The 21,896-nt window shown below is 38.5% G+C and overlaps 2 protein-coding genes across 3 annotated transcripts in view; one reads left to right on the top strand and one right to left on the bottom strand.

Annotated features, from left to right (window-relative positions):
• The window catches only part of smpd4 (sphingomyelin phosphodiesterase 4), a 38,346-nt gene extending 21,952 nt beyond the window's left edge, over positions 1 to 16,394 (bottom strand). Inside the window, exons 1-12 of one of the 2 annotated variants that reach the window (XM_022666495.2) lie at positions 16,301 to 16,394; positions 15,122 to 15,217; positions 14,942 to 15,028; positions 14,051 to 14,187; positions 12,693 to 12,768; positions 12,491 to 12,599; positions 9,938 to 9,990; positions 9,703 to 9,854; positions 8,399 to 8,531; positions 6,295 to 6,366; positions 4,164 to 4,253; positions 1,565 to 1,710 (exon numbers count right to left, since the gene is read on the bottom strand). In XM_022666495.2, the coding sequence (XP_022522216.2) occupies positions 1,565 to 1,710; positions 4,164 to 4,253; positions 6,295 to 6,366; positions 8,399 to 8,531; positions 9,703 to 9,854; positions 9,938 to 9,990; positions 12,491 to 12,599; positions 12,693 to 12,768; positions 14,051 to 14,187; positions 14,942 to 15,028; positions 15,122 to 15,160 (1,094 nt within the window). In that variant the 5' untranslated portion in view covers positions 15,161 to 15,217; positions 16,301 to 16,394. The remainder of the gene's footprint in view (positions 1 to 1,564; positions 1,711 to 4,163; positions 4,254 to 6,294; positions 6,367 to 8,398; positions 8,532 to 9,702; positions 9,855 to 9,937; positions 9,991 to 12,490; positions 12,600 to 12,692; positions 12,769 to 14,050; positions 14,188 to 14,941; positions 15,029 to 15,121; positions 15,218 to 16,300) is intronic. The other variant, XM_022666496.2, reaches the window with a different exon arrangement.
• A 1,995-nt stretch (positions 16,395 to 18,389) lies between these two features.
• exd1 (exonuclease 3'-5' domain containing 1) lies at positions 18,390 to 21,592 on the top strand. Its single transcript, XM_007237449.4, has one exon. It carries the CDS (start codon positions 18,439 to 18,441, stop codon positions 19,948 to 19,950), a length of 1,512 nt encoding a protein of 503 aa, XP_007237511.3. The 5' UTR covers positions 18,390 to 18,438; the 3' UTR covers positions 19,951 to 21,592.
• Positions 21,593 to 21,896: the final 304 nt, after the last annotated feature.

Raw genomic sequence — 21,896 nt, 5'->3', positions numbered from 1 at the left:
CGGCCATATTGTTTACAAATTTCACAATTTTTTTGATAATTATTGAGGATGGGACTCTGCTGAGTTGTTTGACACCAAATATGACAGGATTGCTCAATGACCCTAGGACAAGTTCTCAAAAGTAGGTTTTGCATATTATGCTAAATAGCAAAAAATCTAAGTGGGCGGAGCTTAGTGGTTCTATTGACCTTTTTGATTTGCCATTAACCAAGGAATCATATAATGCAAGAATTTTTGCTCTAGCTATCAGGGCGTGGCAGTTACGAGGCCTAACGCGTTGACCTTCGCCATAGCGCCCCCTTGAGGCCGATTTGGCTCATCTTTTGAATCTGAGTAGCGGTGAGAAGTACTACCATATGACCAAGTCTCAGCCCTGTAGGCCTTACGGTTTCTTCTGCCCGATCACTTCTATGGCAGAAAAAGAATAAGAATAATAATAATAATAATAATAATAATAATAATAATCAGAACAATTACAATAGGGTTTCTAGCACTACGTGCTCGAACCCCTAATAATAATAATAATAATCAGAACAATTACAATAGGGTTTCTAGCACTACGTGCTCGAACCCCTAATAATAATAATCAGAACAATTACAATAGGGTTTCTAGCACTACGTGCTCGAACCCCTAATAAGAAGAAGAAGAAGAAGAAAAATCTTAGCAAAAACAATAGGGTTCTACGCACCTTCGGTGCTTGAACCCTAATGACTAAGCTGGTGACTAGCCAGTGGACTAACCCTGTGTTCACACTGGAAAGTGACAAAACCACAGGCGACCATTTATTTCCTATGGCAGGGCGCGATTTGTCGCTGCAACATGCAAGAGGCCACAAGCGACACAGAGCTGAATTTTTCCCAACTTTATGCAAATGAATTATGACGCGATGAAGCGACATTCTAACCCGATTGGCTTCTAGCTTTTCTTTTGACCAAACACATAAAAGGCATTCCGAGGTCCTCAAGCTCCTGCTCTCTGAATTTTTAGTTTCTTTCGCTGTTCATTCTGTTGAGTGGGGTGGACCCACGTCGATCTGTGGGAACGGCTGCGTTTCCAGAGCAGTTAAATCACAGAAACGGCAAGGAGTCCAGCAAGCTCGAGAGTTATAGCTGTAGAATAAAGTGGCCAAGCGATTTCTTTTTTGTGGCTTTTTTCTTGTCGGAGGCTGGACCATGATACGTGCTAGCGTTGAGCCTGACACGCCCACAAGCGACAAACGTGGGGTGACACAAGCGACTCGTCGCGTTCCAGTGTGAACGCAGGGTTAAGCCCAATTTACTATTTTGCGTCAAACCTACGGCGTAGCCTACGCAGAGTGTGCAACGCAGTTTAAACTGCCAAGGCGGGAATGTGTGGATGAGTTTATCAGAGTTTCCAGCCTCAGAAACCACAGGTTAACAAACAGCTCCCCAGATAAGAGCACCTAAAAGCTTCTTCACAGAGTATCTTGTTTTTTTTTTTTAACACTATTAATTACTATATTATTCCTTATGTGTTCCTTCATAGTCTGGATGACAGGTATGTAAAAAAATATATATATTTATGTGCTTATATTGAGCTCACCTTTTGAACTCTTCGAGAGGACTGGCGTGAGAATGGGTGGATGGAGAGGAGGTCTGCTCCTGTTTCAGGCTGTTGGAGAAGGCGTGAAGGTGTTTGACAAGCAGACGAACCACCAGGACATGTTCCTCCGTCGGACTGAAGGGCTCCTGTTACGTTTCGGCCACAAACACACATTTACAAAGTTAATACTGCATATTATTATTACTAGTATTTATTTTTAATTTAAAAAAGCACAGAAGACAAAAGGTCAATCGGTCTGGACAATTATGGCAGTATATTATATGCAGTAAGTATATAAACTGCATATAAACTGTTAAATATGCAAACAAACTATTAAAAGTTAATATAGTTAATACCAAAACAAACACAAAATAGACTTTTTTCTCCATTTTCTCTTAAGTTATTTGGCCAATTGTCCCACCCATTCAGCTGCGAGTGATGCCCCAACATCAGGAGGGTAAAGACTAGCAAACGCCTCCTCAGACATGTGAACATGTGACATGTGAATTCAGACTGTTGCTGATGCTGTAACATTTCCGAGTATTATCACAGCACTAACGCTCGGAGAAAAGCTCAGCGACTCGGTTCTGATACATCAGCTCACAGACGCAGCCTTGTGCTGATCCACATCACCCTAGGAGTGATGAGGGGAAAGAGAAGAGCGCCATCTACTGTACCCATCCAGAGAGAGCAAGACCAGCTGTCCTCTCTCAGGGCTCTGGCAGCTAATGGCAAGCTGCATGACCGGGATTCGAACTAGCAATCTCCCGATCATGGAGGCAGCACCTTAGTCCGCTGAATCTTAGTAATTTGCTGCATGACCAGGATTCAAAACAGTGAACTCCCAACAATCTTAGTGGCACTACTTAGAGCACATGGACACTTTTTTGTGTTAAAATTATTTTTGATATTGTGATACACGTGTATGATACAACATGGTACACCACTAGTAGTAAGTATAGTAAAGTGTAGTTACTATATGCTACAGTTAATGCTGTTTTAGCATATAGACTAAGTACTAGGGATGCACCAATGTGGGAATTCCTGGCCGATATCTGACATTACACATGTACATAGTACCAGTCAAACGTTTGGACACAGCTTCGTATTCAATGTTTTTCTGTATTTCTTTATTTAATTTATTTTCTACATCGTAGATTGATATTAAATACATGAAAACGATTAGGGGACATTATATGGAATTACATATCAAACAATAAGAAGTGTTAGTCCTCCACAACCCCATGATCTAAATCTGATCAGATGTCTGCATAGTGAACGGAGCTGCACTGCTGCATGTAGTGAACACAGCACAGACCACACGTGTAAACAGCATGGAGCAGCAGAGAGAGCGTTTGTTCACAGCTGTGGTAATCAGCCTTATCTGGCTAATACATCAGATTAAACTGATGTATTAGCCAGATTAAAAAACAGATTTAATGAATAAAGACGTAATATTACGAGAATAAAGACGTAATATTATGAGATTAAAGTCGTAATATTACGAGCATAAAGACGTAATATTACAACTTAAATCTCATAATATTACGAGATTAAAGTCGTAATATTACGAGAATAAAGACGTAATATTACGACTTTATCCTTGTAATATTACGTCTTTATTCTCGTAATATTACGTTTTTTTTCATTTAATCTGTTTTTTAATCTGAGATTAAAGTCGTAATATTGCGAGAATAAAGACGTAATATTACGAGAATAAAGACATAATATTACGAGATTAAAGTCGTAATATTACGAGATTAAAGTCGTAATATTGCGAGAATAAAGTCGTAATATTACGAGATAAAGCCGTAATATTTCGACTTTATTCTCGCTGCTTTAAAGAATAAAGTCGTAATATTACGAGATAAAGCCGTAATATTTCGACTTTATTCTCGCTGCTTTAAAGAATAAAGTCGTAATATTACGAGATTAAAGTCATAATATTTTAATGGAAATGTGGTTCTAACTGCGCGGGTTGCCGTTTAAGAGCGGAGCACTGAAAGGGGCATTTTCCACTCATTATCTGTTACAGGGCTAATCGCCATTTATCTATTATTTACATTTACAACCTGCAGGTTAATAATGAAGTGACTTTTTAAGCTTTTAAGTTTAAATCAATGGATTTTTAAGAAGCTCGTCCAGCGTCGCTGGTTTTTTTTCCGGCATACAATAAAAACATCAGCAAATATCGGTTTTAAATATTGGCCAAACGATTCCGATATCATTGTGCATCCCTACTACGTACAGATGATGGAACAGTGAAGACAAACCACAAACACACCCACCTTAAATAAATAAACAAATACATAATAAAAGCATGCTTTTTTAAAGAAAGAAATGAGATCCCAGTGAGCCTCCCACTTTTCTTTAACGCCAATCTGACTTTAGTACATTCAGTACCTTTAGTACCTCAATAAATCACACCAAAATCAATGTGTTGGTCTTCAATCCACACTGCTAATCACACTGCAGCATCACAACTACCTAAACCTGAACTCTATTCTCCTAACCTCTCCTTTAGGACCCCTGATCTATCAGCCCCGTTATTGTATTACCTCCAGTTTGCCCGTGGAACTGAATGAAAAGGTAAAAGTACTTGGTATGTGTGGAGGGTCCCAGAGCCTGGTGGGGCGGGGGGTTGGCACAGCATGCTGGACATATTGAGGCGGTACTGCAGCAACGCCAGCTGAAGGACCCATCACAAAGTGGGGAGGGAGGAAGAGGAGAAGAGGAGGAGGAGGAGAAGAAGGAAGAGGAAAAGAGGAGAGAGAGGAAAGGAGGAGGAAGGTGAACATGAGAATAGAAAGGAAAAATAAAGGATAGAATGCAATCCAAGAGAAAAGTTGGACGTAAGAAGTAAGAACCGAAATGGAGGTGGACAAAAGGACAAAAGAAAGACCACAGAAACACAATGCCGTGAAAATTTGCTCGATGCAGTCGTCCTTTTACAGACCTGTGTGCTTGGACAATGAAGACTTAAGAATTGATAATGATTCAATATGTCTAATTAATCAATATTGGTGTACAAGTCAATAATTTGGCTGAAAAAAGGAGACTGCATCACTGTTTTTGTATTTCTCTTTTTTTTTTTTTTTTTAAACAGATGAACCATAACTGAGGCAATCGCCAATTCACATTTTATTATTTTATCTGAAAGTGTACCACTCTTTCCCATAATCATTATTATCAGAGTATCTGCAGGCATGGGGAAATTTCATTAAAATTAACTTTTTGATATCTCTCATAGACAAATTTAAGACCACTTCCCCTCATAGCAAAAAACAAAACAATTATTTTTTTTTATTTAGTTTATAAACCTTACAGTACGCTTGTGATTCTTCAATTTTTTTGACAAACTAGGGGTCCAATGCAAAATTGGGGTGATTATAAAGGGTGTTGCCATGTTTTTCTTCTAATTCATCAGGTCTCGTCGCTGGGTAGCTGGTTAAGTTAAGTAATCAAAACTGTAATTCTTAAAAAAACTTTTTCTTTTATATTCAAACGAGCGCTGAATGTTAATCTACATAGATTTCTCTCCTGGAAACTGTTTACTTGGGTTAGGAAAGAGCTTCTGTTTATTTACAGTAAGCATAGATTTGCAAATTTCCACTAGGGCTGGGTGCAGCAGCATTAGCATTAGCAGCTAACCTGACAGTAGTGCTACATTGAGTTACCCTGAGTGTTCCGATAAGACATGGAAAAATTTAAGTACGCCCTATAGTGTGCAAAATACAGTATGTGAAAATATCGTCTAGTTTATCATTATGAAATCTTATTATTCAACTTGTCATATTTAATTTGTAAACTGCAAAACATTTAGGAGATGGATTTAAGACATTTTAAGTTGAATTAAGGCTGACTTAAATGATTTTAACACTTTTTTTAAGGATCTCCTGCAGATACCCTGTGTTAAAACGTGAAAATATTTTTGCAAAGCATATTATAAAGAGTAAACTGGTGATTGTCTACTAATCTCAGTAGAACGCACAGTAAAATGCACATGAATGCTTAAAACAGCTAGAAATGCTTAGGGCTGACTGGAGGCAGGCTCATTTCGGTAAACGCTGACTGAAACAGCACACAAAATTCACTACAGCAGCTCTACAGCAGAATCCAGACAAGCAAAAAGCTGACAAACAGTCCACAGCCAAGACAGACAGAAGAGACCCAGGAGCCAACAGAGCAAAATATATCATGCTTTAAATATCAATGCTTTAAATGCCTTTGCTCACCAAACAATGAATAAACGAATAAACAAATAAATTAAAATAATTAAAGACTAAGCTCACTACATAACAGCAAACAAGTCCATAGCTGGATACCATAGCTGCCCCTCCCCTCCCCCGAAATAAACAGGTGGATCTACCAGCATAGAGAGGAAAAATGTGAAAAGGATATGCTCTATGCAGAATTCTGCAAAAACCTTACCCCAGTCTCACGTAAAACTGCTACCTTTATTGCACTGCACCAGCGTGTGAGCTAGCAGCTGGAGATATAACCGGCCACGAGCAGATCAAAGTGGAGGATGCGCTCTCTGCGTGTGCAACTACTGCAAAAATAAGCCTTCAATTAACTAGAATGAGGTGGGTGAGGGATTCGTGCAGTGCACCCGAGCAGCAGGAGCTGAGAGCATGATTGTAGGGTGGAGGTGCTCAGCCAGTCAGCCGTGCGGTGGAGAAGAAGAAGAAGAGGGGTGGGTGGAGAAGACAGGTGTGCTGCACTCTTACCTTCACCTGAGGAGACTGCAGCTTCTGGTACATCTCCAGAGAGTAGTGATGGAGCCACATCTCCACAAACACCTGCACAAAGAGACAAAGAGGAACAGGCTGTTTTAGGGCAGAGGTTTGGCAATAGGTGTGTAACATCTGGCCTGTGAGGTTGTTTAAACTGTAATGAACGATAATCAAAAAAATAAATTAAAATAAAATTCTTCTCAGGTGAGCTTTTGTTTACATTCCTCCCCTGCCTCGTGACTTTAGTTTTTCCGCCCATTCTTGGGCTCCCTATCTCTTAATAAGGATGTTTTTTGGCTGTGTCCCTATTTACTAGCCGGGGCAGCGCTAGTGTATTGGAGAGCGTCCCTGACGACGCGGGTTCGATACCACATGAGGAGCTGTGTGTTTATTTATTTATTTATTCCTTTCTTCTTGGGTTTACCTGCTTTGAGATCAACTGTTCTGCAACTGGGTTCAACAACACTCTGGGCTGGAGAGCTACTAGTCTGTAGCACTTCATCCCAACTTAATGGCTTGGAAAATACTTGGCCCGCAGCCAAACTTAATTGCTGACCCCTCTTTTAGGGTGTTTTCACACCTGTAGTTGGTTTCTCTGGTCTGGATCAGTTAGTTGAGTAGTGTTTCGCCCTTGGTTTGGTTTGTTTTCACACATACAAAAATCTAAAGTTTAAACACCATAGATGTCTAGAGCAGGAGCAAGAAAGTAAACATACAGGTGCATCTCAAAAAATTGAATGTCATTGAAAAGGTACCTTATTTCAGTAATTTAGTTGAAAATGTTACTCATATACAGATGTTTTACACACAGAGTGATCTATTTTAAGCGTTTATTCCTTTTATTGTTGATGATTATGGCTTACAGCCAATGAAAACCCAAAAATCAGTGTCTCAGAAAATCTGAATATTAGATAAGAGCAAGTGTGCCAAGACCTGCTGGAAAATGAAATCCACATCTCCATAAAAGTTGACTTTGGACTTTGGATAATAAAGCACAGTGGATCAACACCAGCAGATGACATGTATCTCCAAACCATCACTGATTGGTGGAAACTTCACACTAGACCTCGAGCAGTTTGGACTGTGTGTCTCTCCACTCTTCCTCCAGACTCTGCTCCCTTGATTTCCTTTAAATGAAATGTAAAATTTACTGATGACCAGTGATGGTTTGGAGAGTCATGTCTGTCATCTGCTGGTGTTGATCCACTGTGTTTTATTATCAAGTCTAAAGTCAGTGCAGTTTTGTTTTCCCACAAAATCTTACAGCACTTCATATCTTACAGCTTCCCTCTGCTACTGACAACTTTTATGGAGATGTGGATTTCATTTTCCAGCAGGACTTGGCACACTGCCCATGCTGCCAAAAGTACCGACTGGTCTCATATAATATTTTACTTTTCTAAGACAATGATTTTTGGGATTTCATTGGCTGTAAGCCATAATCATCAACAATAAAAGAAATAAACACTTAAAATAGATACATCTTTATAATATGAGTTTCACATTTTGAACCGAATTACTAAAAATAAAGTAACTTTTCAATAATCAATTTTTCTAAATGCACCTGTAGCAAGAAGGTCCTGTATTTCAGACTAGCACATATAGTTTTTCCAATAGGAAAAGTGGCGTCCGCGCAGTCTTGTCAGTAAGCAGATTCGCATGGACAGCGAACGCTGCACATACAATGTTTAGTGTATAAACAGCTTAGCATGGAGCAGCTAAAGAGACATCATTTGTAGATAATATTGTTAATAGCTGTAGTAATAAATTATCTTGGTAATAAATCAGGTTAAACTGCACCTGAACAGCCGTTTAACACAAACATGAGGAATATATTTGATTGTCAGGTCTGATTAAGACCAGATCACGTTCTTACAACAAATGAACCTCTTAGGGGTCTCAGTGGAGGAGCTCTAGCGAATCTTACATGCAGAACAGCGATGTATGAAATTGTGCATTTGAGCCACAACTTGTTAACGATAATGAGTGTATCCTCCGAATGAGACCAGAATTGGTCCTGAGTGGACAAGTGTGATTATGCCCCTATAGTGCATTATAAATGAATAATTTTGACACAGTTCACAGAACAAACGTTTACCTGCAGAAGGGTTTCTGATCTCCAGATCTCCTGAGCCGCAGGGTCAGCGTTGACTGAGGGTTGATGGGATATGTGACGCTTCAGTAGGCTGGTGCTGTGGACACCATAACCAACATAAGGCACGCTGGGAGATCTGGGATAGAAAACAATGCAAAGGATTTTCTTTTGGTGAAGATTTTCAAATACAGTAAATGAATAGTGAAGTGATCTATCAGATTAGGAAGGAACACATAAGGAATCATGTAGTAACTTAAATGTGTTTAATAAACCAAAATACTCTCTTAAATTGTGGTTTCTGAGGCTGGTAACTGATGAACTTATTCTTATTACAACAGAGAGAACTCTCATTCTTCCTTTCCTGGGGCGATCCTGATGAGTGCCAGTTTCATCACACATTTTTGATGTTTTTTGCAACTGCACTTGAGGTTACTTTTAAAGTTCTTGAAATGTTTCAGATTAACTGACCTTGATTTGTTTCTTTACTCAGCTAAGTAGTTCTTACCATAAAAAGGCAAAAAATTTAAGTAGCTAACTCTTGATGAGTTCAGCACAGCTGTTAACTGAAAGCCTGAATTCCAGGTGACTCTACCTCATAAAACTGACTGAGAAAATCCAGCAGATATGTACAAAACTCATCATTTAAACAAGAGGAGCTACTTTAAAGAATTAAAAAACATTTCAAGAACTAAAATGATATTCAAGTGCAGTTGCCAAGACCATCAAAAACGTTATGATGATGAAACTGGCACTCATCAGGACCGCCTACATGATACCTTGTGTTTTCCTTCATAGTCTGAATCACTTAACTATTCATTTATTAAATAGGAAAAAACATTAAATGAGAAGGTGTGACATAGCAGGCTATGTGGAATCTATGTATGTGTATGTATATCTATATATATGTATATGTCATTATCAGTATAATGATGGCGGCGCTCGGAGCTGAAGCTCACGTTATAGGATGTGAGCTTCAGGTTTTTAAAAAGCTTCTTTCCAAGCACTTTTAAGTTATTAATGCCTGGTTTTAAATGTCAGGGCTCTCCTCTTGGATTCTAGTAAGGAGGTGTGGAGCTACTTGGAGCTGGATAACGGTGTAAAAAGTGATTTATCAGGGTAAATTATGCCCCGTATCTCCCAGTCTGAAGGGTGTTTGTTGGACAAACTGTTAAAATTTCTGGATCTCTGAACGCTGTGGGAGAACGGAGGTGTGCTATTCATCAAAGGTTAGAACTTTTTATCATGTTTTACTACAACAAAAGTAAATTTTACACCAGAGTTCTTCTTTAATATAACCAAACAGGTACCTGGGAGCAGGAGGCGCCACGGATCCCCTCGGATCAGAGAAAGGAGACGGGGGCACGTTTCCCTCTGTGGGCAGGAAGTGCTTGAGGTAGGCATCAACAAGCACAAAGTACGCACTGTCTGAACAGCTACCGTGCTGACCAGGAGGATAAGTCTGCAATTCAGATTATATTTTACCATTTAGACAGCTAATAAAACACATAACACATACTAAACATATTAACCTTAAAAACTTACCTTTGGTACGATAAGACTGGAGGCAAAGTTGAAGATGTAGTACTCAAAAGGATCTTGGATTCATTAAGGAATGATAAATGTGCACGAAAGCATCAGAAACTAGTGGTGTGATCAATTAAACAAAAAATCTGAATAGTCACAGCAAAATTCTGTTATTAATCAAGATTAATCACACTTTGTTTTCTGCCATTATGCTAAGATTATAATAGTGTTTATTTAAACCTAAATAAATTGAATTATATTTATATTTATATTTTTTTGGTTCCAATTTGTATCACGTATAAAGTTTCTTAATTTCGTTCAAACAATATAATATAATTCTAATAATGCTGATGGCAGTGGGAGATATGGAAAAACAATAATACAGCACAATGCATTTTAAATACTTTTTCTTAATACACAATATTTATCATGATTTGACACGCACGCAGATTCTTCTATTCATGAATAGAATATTGATTTTAACTCAATTTTTGCATATTTATTTCTTACTCTCTATAATGAAATGTACAGTTAGCTTAGTGTTCTTAAAAGATGCTGATGATTTATATCCTCGATATGTAAATGTATCACAATAGGATAATATATATATAAACAGTGAGTCCAAGAAGTATTTGATCCCTTGCTGATTTTCTTCGTTGGCCCACTAATAAAGACATGATCATTCTATACTTTTAATGGTAGATGTATTCTTACATGGAGAGACAGAATATTAAAAAGAAAATCCAGAAAATAAATCTAAGGAATATATATTAATTGATTTGTATTTCATGGAGTGAAATAAGTATTTGATCCCTTAGTATTCATTAGCAGTTCTGGCTTTTACAGACCAGTTAGACACTCCCAATCAACTTGTTACCTGACCTGAAGCCACCTGTTCTCACTAATCACTTGTGTGAAAAACACCTGTCCACAGAATCAGACAGATCACACAGATTTCAAGTCTCCAACATGGGTAAAACCAAAGAGCTGTCACAGGACCTCAGAGTCAGAATTGTTGACCTTCACAAAGCTGGAATGGGCTACAAAAAGATTAGTAAGGTGTTGGATGTGAAAGTAACAACTATTGGTGCAATTATCAGAAAGAGTAAAGAGTATAACATGACAATCAACAGACCTCAGCCCGGTGCTCCAAAGAAGATTTCGCCTCGTGGGGTGGCAATGATGCTGAGAACGGTCACAAATCGTCCTGCAACCACTCGGCAGGAGTTAGCAAATGACCTGAAGGCAGCTGGGACCACAGTTTGCAAGGAAACAATTGGCAACACTTTGCGCAACAATGGATTCACATCCTGCAGTGCCCGAAAGGTACCCCTGCTGAAGAGAGCACATGTGGAGGCGCGCCTCAAGTATGCCAATGATCATTTGAAAGATGAACCAAGTTATTGGGAGAAGGTTTTGTGGTCAGACGAGACCAAAATTGAACTTTTTGGCCTCAACTCCACCCGCCATTTGTGGAGGAAGAAAAATGCTGCCTATGACCCCAAGAACACTGTGCCCACCGTCAAGCATGGAGGTGGAAGCATAATGTTTTGGGGGTGTTTCTCTGCCAAGGGTACAGGGCTACTTCACCGCATCACTGGGAAGAATGGATGGAGCCATGTACCGCACAATCCTGAGGGACAACCTCCTCCCCTCTGCCAGGGATCTGAAAATGGGCCGTGGTTGGGTCTTCCAACATGATAACGACCCTAAACATACAGCAAAGGCAAGAAAGGATTGGCTCAAGAAAAATCACATTAAGGTCATGGAGTGGCCCAGCCAGTCGCCAGACCTCAATCCGATCGAAAATCTATGGAGGGAGCTGAAGGTCAGAGTTGCCAAGCGACAACCCACCAACCTTCATGATTTAGAGAGGATCTGCAAAGAAGAGTGGGCCAAAATTCCCCCCGGTGTGTGTGCTAAACTTGTGGTTAACTACAACAAACGTCTCACCGCTGTGCTTGCAAACAAAGGCTTTGCCACTAAGTATTGAGTGTGTTTGGCAAGAGGGATCAAATACTTATTTTCCTCATTGAAATACAAATTAATTAAAATATATTCTTTAAAATTATATTCTGGATTTTTGTCTTGATATTCTGTCTCTCCATGTTAGAATATATCTACCATTAAAAGTGCAGAAGGATAGTGTCTTTATTAGTGGGCAAACAAAGAAAATCAGCAAGGGATCAAATACTTCTTGGACTCACTGTGTATATATATATATATATATATATATATATATATATATATATATATATATATATATATATATAAACAATTGTATTAAACATAATATTTTATGATTAATAATGATTAAAATCATGAATAAAAAAATATATGTTGGTAAAACCCTGTATTTTGGCAGACTGGAACCTTTAATACTTTAATATTTTGTATTAATTATAATAATTTAATGTGCTGAGTAAAAGTTTAGCCCAGAGCTTTAACATCAAACAGGAAGAAGTCTTAATGAAGGAATATATATATATATAAAAAACATATCTATCTATCTATCTATATATATATATATATATATAATGAATGTGAAACAGCATTTTAAGTAAAGGATACTGAGAGACATACTGAAAGATAACAGGCCAGACATGGGGAACTGAAGCTTGTTGTGAAATAGGGGGCAATCCGGCAGAACACCTTCCTGAATGGAGGCTTTTACAGGACCCTGTAGAGCACATACAGTACAGTACAGTACATTAACATGACATCACTGAAAATACAGTGTTATAAAAACTGTTAAAAAACTGTTGGAACTTACTGGAAGATAGCTGATAGGGATCTCATATTTATAGTCCTCTGCTTGTAGTTTATACACCAGCTTCATCATGGGCCCACTGTCAGAAACACATTAAAAAAATGTCATTTAAAATAATGTCATTTTACTCTCTTTAGTATAAGAACTATAGTATTATAAGGATATTTTATGTTCTTTAGGGTTTTAGGTCAAACTTTTCTTTTCCTCTAATTTTTCCTCATTTTCTCCCCAATTTACACAGCCAATTACCCAACCCACTCATTAGGACTCCCTCTATCACTAGTGATGCCCCAACACACCAGGAGGGTGAAGACTAACACATGCTTCCTCCGATACATGTGAAGTCAGACTCCGCTTCTTTTCGAGTTGCTGCTGATGCAGCATTACCGAGCAGCATCACAGCGCTAACGCTCGGAGGAAAGCGCAGTGACTCTGGTGGTTCTGATACATCAGCTCACAGATGCCCTGTGCTGCAGACATCACCGCAGGAGTGATGTGGGGAGAGAGCGCCATCTACCCACCTGGAGGGAGCAGAGCCAATTGTGCTCCCTCTGAGCACAGGAAGCTTGATGGTAAAGCTGCATGACCGGGATTCGAACCTGTGACCTCCTGCTCATAGTGGCAGCGCTTTAGACCGCTGGACCACTCAACGCCCATTCTTACCTTTCTTAATAATCAATAATTTTAGCAATCAAACGCTTCCTATAATTGCTGTCACTGTATACTCATAATTAATGTTCTGCTATACACCAACAGACTGATTTATGACACTGATAAAATGACACAATAAACTGATAATGCAATTACAATCTTTTTGAAAGCAATGAACTTTGAAAATATAGATAAAAAATAAATAAATAAATAAAATAAATTTATGCAGTGGTGATAAAAGTGACAAACCTGCGACAAAATGTGTGTATTTGGCCGTATGATTAATTTTGTTCAGTTTTGGCCACAAATTTATATTTTGGTATATCTTTACTTAATATATAAACCCAACAAGCAATATTAAGGCCTGAAAAATTATCCCGATACCGTATTTTTTGCACTATAAGGCGCAACGTATTGTAAGGTGCACTATCAATGAAAGTCTATTTTCTGGTCTATTTTGATACATATGGTGCGCCAGATTATAAGATTCACTGACGATTTTTGGAAAAATTAAAGAATTTTAAGTGCTCCTTACCATGTGAAAAATACAGTAATGATACAGTAACTTATTGTGGATAATGTAAATTTTTACTGACAGGCCTGGATGGTCTATATACTTTAAGTGTTATAAATAACAAACATCTAGGAGTCTCTCTAACACACACGCACACACACAAAAAAAAAAAAAAACCTAAGCTTAGCTTGTTTACTTGGGGTCGAGGAAGTCCATGACAATGTTATACTCATTCATGCGGGTTTGCAGAAAGCGCAGGTTCCAGCCCACGATCACCCCATCCAGACTGCCGAAGATACTTTCAATCAGCCAGGGGAAGACCAGATGCAGCTCCTGAGTGGAAATTACAACAAAGATATAAACCTCACGGATAAACCAGAATGCTGAACCGCTGCGAGCAGTGAACGCAGCACATACCATGCATGTAAACAACATGGAGCAGCAGAGACCGAAACCAAAACTAAACTTACTAAATATACAGAATAAAATGGAACAATCTCTGGTCCGGACTTTCACTCTAAATTCACTAATTAGATGTCATTTTAATACTTTTAACATTTATCAGAGTTCATAAACTTTTTAACCTATATATTCCCATGAATTTTCCAGGACTTTTTCATGCCTTCACAGCTCATTTTCTAGACCATACAATTTTTAAAACATCAGTACAGACATGGACAATAAAACTAAAAATCCATGTCAAAACTGATTATAAAATGGCAAATATCTTTCTCAAAATTAGTAATAGTAAAAACTTGGAAATATGACATTTCACTAGCTGAATAAAATTTCTGCACATTTAGTACGTAATTGCCTTATACTTGTCTAAATGATGCCAGACAGCATTAAATCAGCCTTTTTCTCTCACTATGTACATTTACAGTTCTAGTCACAGTCAGCTAGCTAGATTGATTTACTCAAACCAAAACTTTTAAACTTTTCTGGGTATTTTAATTTTTCCCAAACTTATCCAGGCCTGGAAATTGCTATGTTCAAATTCCATGGCTTTTCCAGGTTTTTCATGACGGTACGAACTCTGGTTTACACAACGTCGTCACTAAAAACAGATCAGTGCAGCATAACGTACCTTAGCAGGATAGTCATCTATCACCTTTACTAACTCCTGGCATCTCTGGAGAAATGGTTTGGTGGTCCAGTCTGCTTTTAGGTTTGCCTGTTTAAAAAGTAATCGCAGTAAAGGTCATAGGTCAGTGATCTATGGTACAGTCGTTTTACCAAAACAAATGTTGGATTTTGACTTACTTACCAACAGATAACTAGGCTGCTGTATTGCCGGTGCAGCCATAGCTGTTTGCTCTGCAGATGAAGCAGTGCTGCTCAAAGCTGCAAGCTAATGCAACACCTGATTTAAAAAAAAAAAAAAAAAAAGGAAAGAGGACCAAATATTAGTATTACCCCAGAAATATTTGCGATAAACCATATTATTGTAATTTTAAGACAGTTAAATGCCCCTGACCTAATGATAATCACATAAACAAAGCAATTACACGCTTTTAAAGACCACAAAATTTGTTATTAATCATACTTTGGGGAAATAAATTTCACACTGTGTGTAAGAAGTCACAGGTAATAAAGCACTGATTGGTCATTTAGCACAACTGACTAAAATACTGTTCACTAGGAGTGTTTCATACGCAACACTTTTGACTACAGTAAACAATATTACACACTAAAATATCACCCACCCCTAATTATCAAAACAGGGTAAGTTACTATTTTTTTTTATATACTGTTTTTAATTTCCTATTATATCTAAATGTACATCTACTAGAGACAGATTATATCTGTCCAGTATCATTTATTTTTACTTTATTCCTGGATATATGGAGATATTTGGAGTGTATTATTAATAGTATCATGACATTCTGGATTATTGAGTTATGAAAAGAAATATAACGTTAAATAAAAAACATATTCTGGTTTGTTTAACACTTTCTGTTTAGTAATTTTATAATTTTTATATGTTTTTCTTCATAGCTTGGATGAGTTTAGTATTAATCTACAGTGCAGGACATTTTAAAACAATGAAAAACACTGAATTTGAAGTGTTTCCAAACTTTTAAAATAAAATAAACAGTGTGGGTCTATTTCAGACGCATAGCGGTGGGTAACTCAGGTCCAGAAAGTAAAAATCCATCCCAGGTTTTTGTACAGCTGGTCTGTGGCTCAGCCGCCCAGACAGTTGGTACAAAAATCCTGGGATGGATTTTAACTTTCCGGACCTGGGTTACCCACTTCAGCTACATTAGCTTAGCTTAGCGTTAGCTGTGTACATGTGTATAAAACTCCTATTAAACTGGGGTTATATGCATATAAAGGATATATAACGATATGTAAGGATATTTGAGGATTATATAAAGGGTATTTAAAGAGATATAAAGGAGATATAAAGGAGAAATAAGGAGATATAAGGAGGTATATTTACCCTCAGCTCTGACCGATCAGCAGCTCCACTAAACAGCGTTCAAACCCCGCTCTGCGCTCTGACCTCACATCCCCCCATACACCCACACAGCTCTCACTGAACAGCGACACCTACCGGCCTCACACAGCACTGCAGGTGCCTGAGTACCAGAGTGCCTGAGTACCTGAATACCAGAGTACCTGAGTACAAGAGTGCCTGAGTAACAGAGTGCATGAGTATGCGAGTGCCTAAGTACAACAGTACCTGAGCACCTGAGTGCCAGAATACCTGAATACCTTTGTGCCTAAGTACAAGCGTGCCTAAGTACCTGAGTACAAGAGTGCCTGACCAACAGGGTGCCTAAATACCAGAGTAACAGAGTGTCTGATTATAAGAGTGCCTGAGTAACAGAGTGCATGAGTATGCGAGTTCCTAAGTACAACAGTACCTGAGCACCTGAGTGCCAGAATACCTGAATACCTTTGTGCCTAAGTACAAGCGTGCCTAAGTACCTGAGTAAAAGAGTGCCTGGCTAACAGGATGCCTAAATACCAGAGTAACAGAGTGTCTGATTATAAGAATGCCTGAGTAACAGAGTGCATGAGTATGCGAGTGCCTAAGTACAACAGTACCTGGGCACCTGAGTGCCAGAATACCTGAATATCTTAGTGCCTAAGTACAAGCGTGCCTAAGTACCTGAGTACAAGAGTGCCTGGCTAACAGGATGCCTAAATACTAGAGTAACAGAGTGCATGAGTACAAGAGTGCCTGACTAACAGCGTGCCTAAGTACTAAAGTAACTGAGTGTAACAGAGTACAACAGTACCTGAGCACCTGAGTACGAGAGTGCCTAAGTACAAGACTGCCTGGGTACAAGAGTATCAGAGTACCTGAGTAGCAGAGTGTGAGTACAAGAGTAGAGTACCTGAATACCCAGGTGCTCGCGGGAGCACCTGGGTATCAGAACTTAAGAGAACTAGAGTAACAGTGTACCTGAGGACCAAAGCACATGATCAATGATTTCCCAAGAACTGACAATTTTCATCCACAAATACTTTACAGAAGTTTACTTAACACAGACCCAGAAGCCCAGACCCATTTCTGATTATTTATGCCAAATTAAAGACTGAATCAGATTCATACATTTTAACACATTTTTTGGAGCACATGACTGTAAATGTTTAAAGGCTAAAATCCTAATGTGAGATTAATTACACAACATTTTCACAACTTCGATTTTAAAATTTGTTATTTAAATCGTGTCAATGCCTATTATAAACAATGTAAAAAAAAATAAGTTATGTAAATGTTATATATGTAGGACTAGTATGTTATTAAAAATTAAACATGCAGAAATTAAGTTGTCTGGTTGTAAATATACTCCAGACATGTTCGAAATTACTTATTTACAATGTAAAAACTTTTTAACGTTTATTAATTATAGTTTTACACTAATTAAACTAACTAAATTGAGCTTGAGTTGAAAATATTATTTATGTAGAGTTACATAAAATAAATAAATAAAAACAATTAATAATATTTTAATATTGTATATTAATATTAATATTATACATTAATATTAACCTAATTAAACCTTATTAAGTATGGGTGGCTGTAAGCGGACGCTAAACAGAGAGCTTATAGAGAGGAGAGTACCCACTCGAGAACGTGTTCTAGGTCGCGCCTGAGTTAGTCCGAAATGAATGGGTTCCTATGGAGTAAGTAAGCAAAAGAACTATATTACATGTTTTAGCACTGCAGACATCATTGTTTATAGCGTGTAAAAATTTAGTTTTAGCCTTTAATCAGTAACTCCAGTGTCACTAGCATTAATGCTACCGTCTTTAATGCCTTAATATTGTGTGCTGTAAAGAAATGGAAAGATACAGGTCGGTTTTCTTTCTTTTATAAGCACGATTCCTTGTTTTACGTTCTGAAATTATAGTGATACCTTGTAAATGCAGTTAGTCACTATGTTTAATTCGTGTTTTTAGCCGTTTAGCTCCATTATCTCCCATTCATTAAGGGCTCCCTCGCGGGCGCCCTCTAGCGGTTCGCGGTCATTTTGCAGATATTTTCTGATACAGAGTGGCTACTAATTAAAGTTAATAGCGTCCACCACGTGGATAAGCCCGTTTGTGTTTTTAAACGGAAGCAATATGGCGTCTTTGGAGGACTACCACTTCTTGGAAAGCTTCAAAAGGAAGCGTATAAAGCTCACCACTAAACTCTGCGTGTTTACTGGCGTGGTTCAGCGCATCAGCCTGAATAAAACCATCGTTTTAGAAGATGTGGTTGAAGAGACGAGGAATACCAAGCTCTGTGGAGCTAAGCTCTTCTTTGGACACGAAATCCTCAACATCGAGATCCCCAACCTCGCCAAACTCGAAGACCCTGTGCAGCAAAGCAGGCCCAACCCAGGCCAGCAGATGCTGCCTGTGGCCGAGTTCCAGCCCTACAGGCGCAGCTTGCTGCTGGACGAAGAAGACGAGCAGCACGTGAACTACGTGGTGGTAGATGAGTTCCACGAGAAGTTTGGTCCTGCTGTGATGCACATCAAGAAGCAGCAGGTGGTTGGGATTGGATCTGACGGGGTTGGTGTCTTCCAGCACGAGCGGCTGTGCTGGTTGCAGATCGCCACTAAAAACAAGGTGTACCTTTTCGACATCCTACTGCTTGGGAGTAGAGCCTTCAAAAACGGCTTGTCCATGATTCTGGAGAGCAAGCACATCCTGAAGGTCATTCACGACTGTCGCGGCATCGCCGGATCTCTGTTGGCTCAGTTTGGGGTGAGTCTTACTAACGTTTTCGACACTCAGATCGCAGACGTCTTGCACTTCTACGAAGAAACCGGTGGATACCTGCCGGACAGGGTCAGCACACTGGAGGAGGTGGTCAGCTTTCACCTGAAGATGCCTTTGTACCATCTTTCCTCTCTGAAGATCAAGGCCCAGCTCGTGAGGGAGGACCGAGAAGTCTGGTATGTGCGACCTTGCCCTGCTCCACTCCTGAAGGTCATGGCCTTGTCGGTGATCCACCTGCAGCCGCTGCGCCTGGTGCTTCTGGATGCTCTCATGTCCGACTACACCACATTGGTGAACTTCTACCTAAGTGGCAACCAAGTTACACCAGTGCCGACGCAGAACATCAACAGCAGGATTGGGCTGGAACTCCCCAGGGAGCTTCGGGAGCTGGAAGTTATCAGGCAGGAGCGCCAGGAGTGGGCTGTAGGCCATTACCCAGTTACTGAAGATGGTCTACTGGAGCGCTACAAGCCCAGACCCTCCACAGAGACAGAAGCACGGTCCACAGATGCTGATCTGGAGCAATCATCAGCAGCCTCCTGTCAATTAGAGGAGATCTCAAGCCAATTGGAAGCAGCATCTTCAATGACTTCTCCAAGCCAAGATCTTCAGAAGAACCTACCCATCTCCACAACGTTCCCTGTGCTCGGTAGAGGGTTCAACATCTCAACACCACCTCTCCAGCCGCCCAGAGGAGGTCTGAAGAACACCGTAGGAAAGATCAACCCAGAGCCAGGAGCTTCCAGTTGTTTGGATTCAGAATCGCAGGCTCAACCCATCTCCATTATGGCAGGGGTGGCCACCACAGGCTCCTACCCATTCTCTGCCATGTCCATGGGCAGAGGGTTCCTTCACACATCCCAGTAAACCAGCAAACCAGTAACCTGAAAACCAGTAAGAAAAAAGAAACGTGTTGACTATTGAGTCTAGTTTAAACATCCTGTCCTATGCTGGAATCTTCTGTTAATTTTTGTTTTATTAAAATTGATGCATGGATGGAGAGCAACAGTTGATAGATCTTCAAATGTTTTAGTTTGTTAAAGAGGCATTTAAAGCTCAGTTGGAAAATAGAAAATTAGCATGTGTATAAAACCATTCATTCATTATTTGGTAAAGTAAATACGCTATAGTAACAAAAGGAAACAGGTCTCATCTTTTCATTTCTGCCTCAAATGGTCTGAATTTTTATGAAGGAAAATTTATCTTTACAGTGTAATGTCAGATATTTTTGTTACAATATTTTCCCATTTTTGATTGTGATGAGCAGACTACCCCAAAATAGAAAAACGTTTTCTCAAAAAAATCTAGTGTCTAAAACAGAAATGGGGGAAAAAATAGAGAATTAGAAAAATTAACCAAAATCCATTATTTGCTTTGTGGAAAACTGTGCCAAATGGAAAACTATTCATTTTCCACAATTTCACTAGTTTTTCATTTCTGCACCACACAATCTGAATTTCACAAACATAGGAAATTTATTTATTTATACTTTTTTTTTTTTCATTTCCCCTGACATTTCAGATTGTGAGGGTTAGGAATGAAAACAAAATGAAAAAATATGTAAATTTAAATTCAATGTTTTTCTTTATTCCCCAAACAGTCTGAATTACACACAACAAAGGGGAAAAAAATAGTGTCTATATTTTTATATTTTTCTTCACCAGTCTATTGGTGTAATGCTATGTACTTTACGTTACAAGATGCAACCTAACATGAGAGGCAGAAATGGAAAAAAACTTTGAAAATTTAACCAAAATCATTTTTTGCTGTGCTTTTCCGAATGGAAAATAAAGATTAGAAAGTTTTTTTTTTTTTACTTTTTTTACAAGGTGAAATTTTTTATTTCATTTTTCCTAAAAGGGTCAGACAAATGCAAATTCACCAAATGGAAAACCATTTATTTTTTTATGTTCCAGTTTCACTTAAATGTGAAAAACATTATATCTGTCCTATATTTTCAGATTTTCTCTAAGTTTAATGCTGTAATTCTACCTATACTTTTTTGTAGCATGTACGTAACACATCTAACACAGAGAATGTGGGGTTTACTAATTATTTACTCATATCATACTCGTATTGTGGTTTGAGGTCCTCAGGACTGGGTTTAGAAATAAACATTTGCTTTATTTGCTTTAGTTTAGTTATTTTTTTATTAATTGTATTATAATATTGATTTATTATATTGGAGTTTTAACAAAAGGAAATGTCATTGCTGTTCAGTTATATACTGATTTAAATGCATGTTTGTGATTAAGAGTTAAGAGTACAGTTAGATGTTTATTTCTCTTATTTTAAGAAGAGTTTAAGTGCTGTTCGTTTCTGTGTGGGTAGGTGGCAGTGTTGCCCACCTCTTAGAAAAACAGAGTTTTATCAGTTCAGTATCAGTTTCTCAGTTTGTTTTGGAATATAGAGCATATTTAACATGCATTGTGATGTTAAAAAAAGGTAATGTTACCTGTTCTCATTGTTATATCTTAATATTGCAATAAACATGTGTCTTAACATTTAACGGATGTTCTCTTCATTCATAAAAAAGACCAAGATGTCCAGTGATCACATCTTTATATCAAGAGTGATGTTTCCATGTTTTTATTGGTATTCCTTCAGAGTACAGGTACAATAGTTTAATATGGAACAATAATATATTAGACAAAGTGCAAAAGTGTAACAATAGTGCAACATAAAACTATAACACTACAACAAATACAATAAATACAAACAATGAGACTGTTTAACAGACAGGACAGTGCAGAGTGTGTGTGTGTGTGTGTGTGTGTGTGTGTGATGAATGGTAGGGGGTTTCCATTTAGTCC

This window comes from Astyanax mexicanus, chromosome 17 (assembly GCF_023375975.1).
Source record: "Astyanax mexicanus isolate ESR-SI-001 chromosome 17, AstMex3_surface, whole genome shotgun sequence".
Classification (NCBI taxonomy): domain Eukaryota; kingdom Metazoa; phylum Chordata; class Actinopteri; order Characiformes; family Acestrorhamphidae; genus Astyanax; species Astyanax mexicanus.
The sequence above is the reverse complement of the archived record's forward strand: the minus strand, read 5'-3'. Positions and strand labels throughout refer to the sequence as shown.

Excerpts from the sequence above, each read along its gene's own strand:
- exd1 (XM_007237449.4), top strand. The coding sequence starts at position 18,439 with ATGGCGTCTTTGGAGGACTACCACTTCTTGGAAAGCTTCAAAAGGAAG.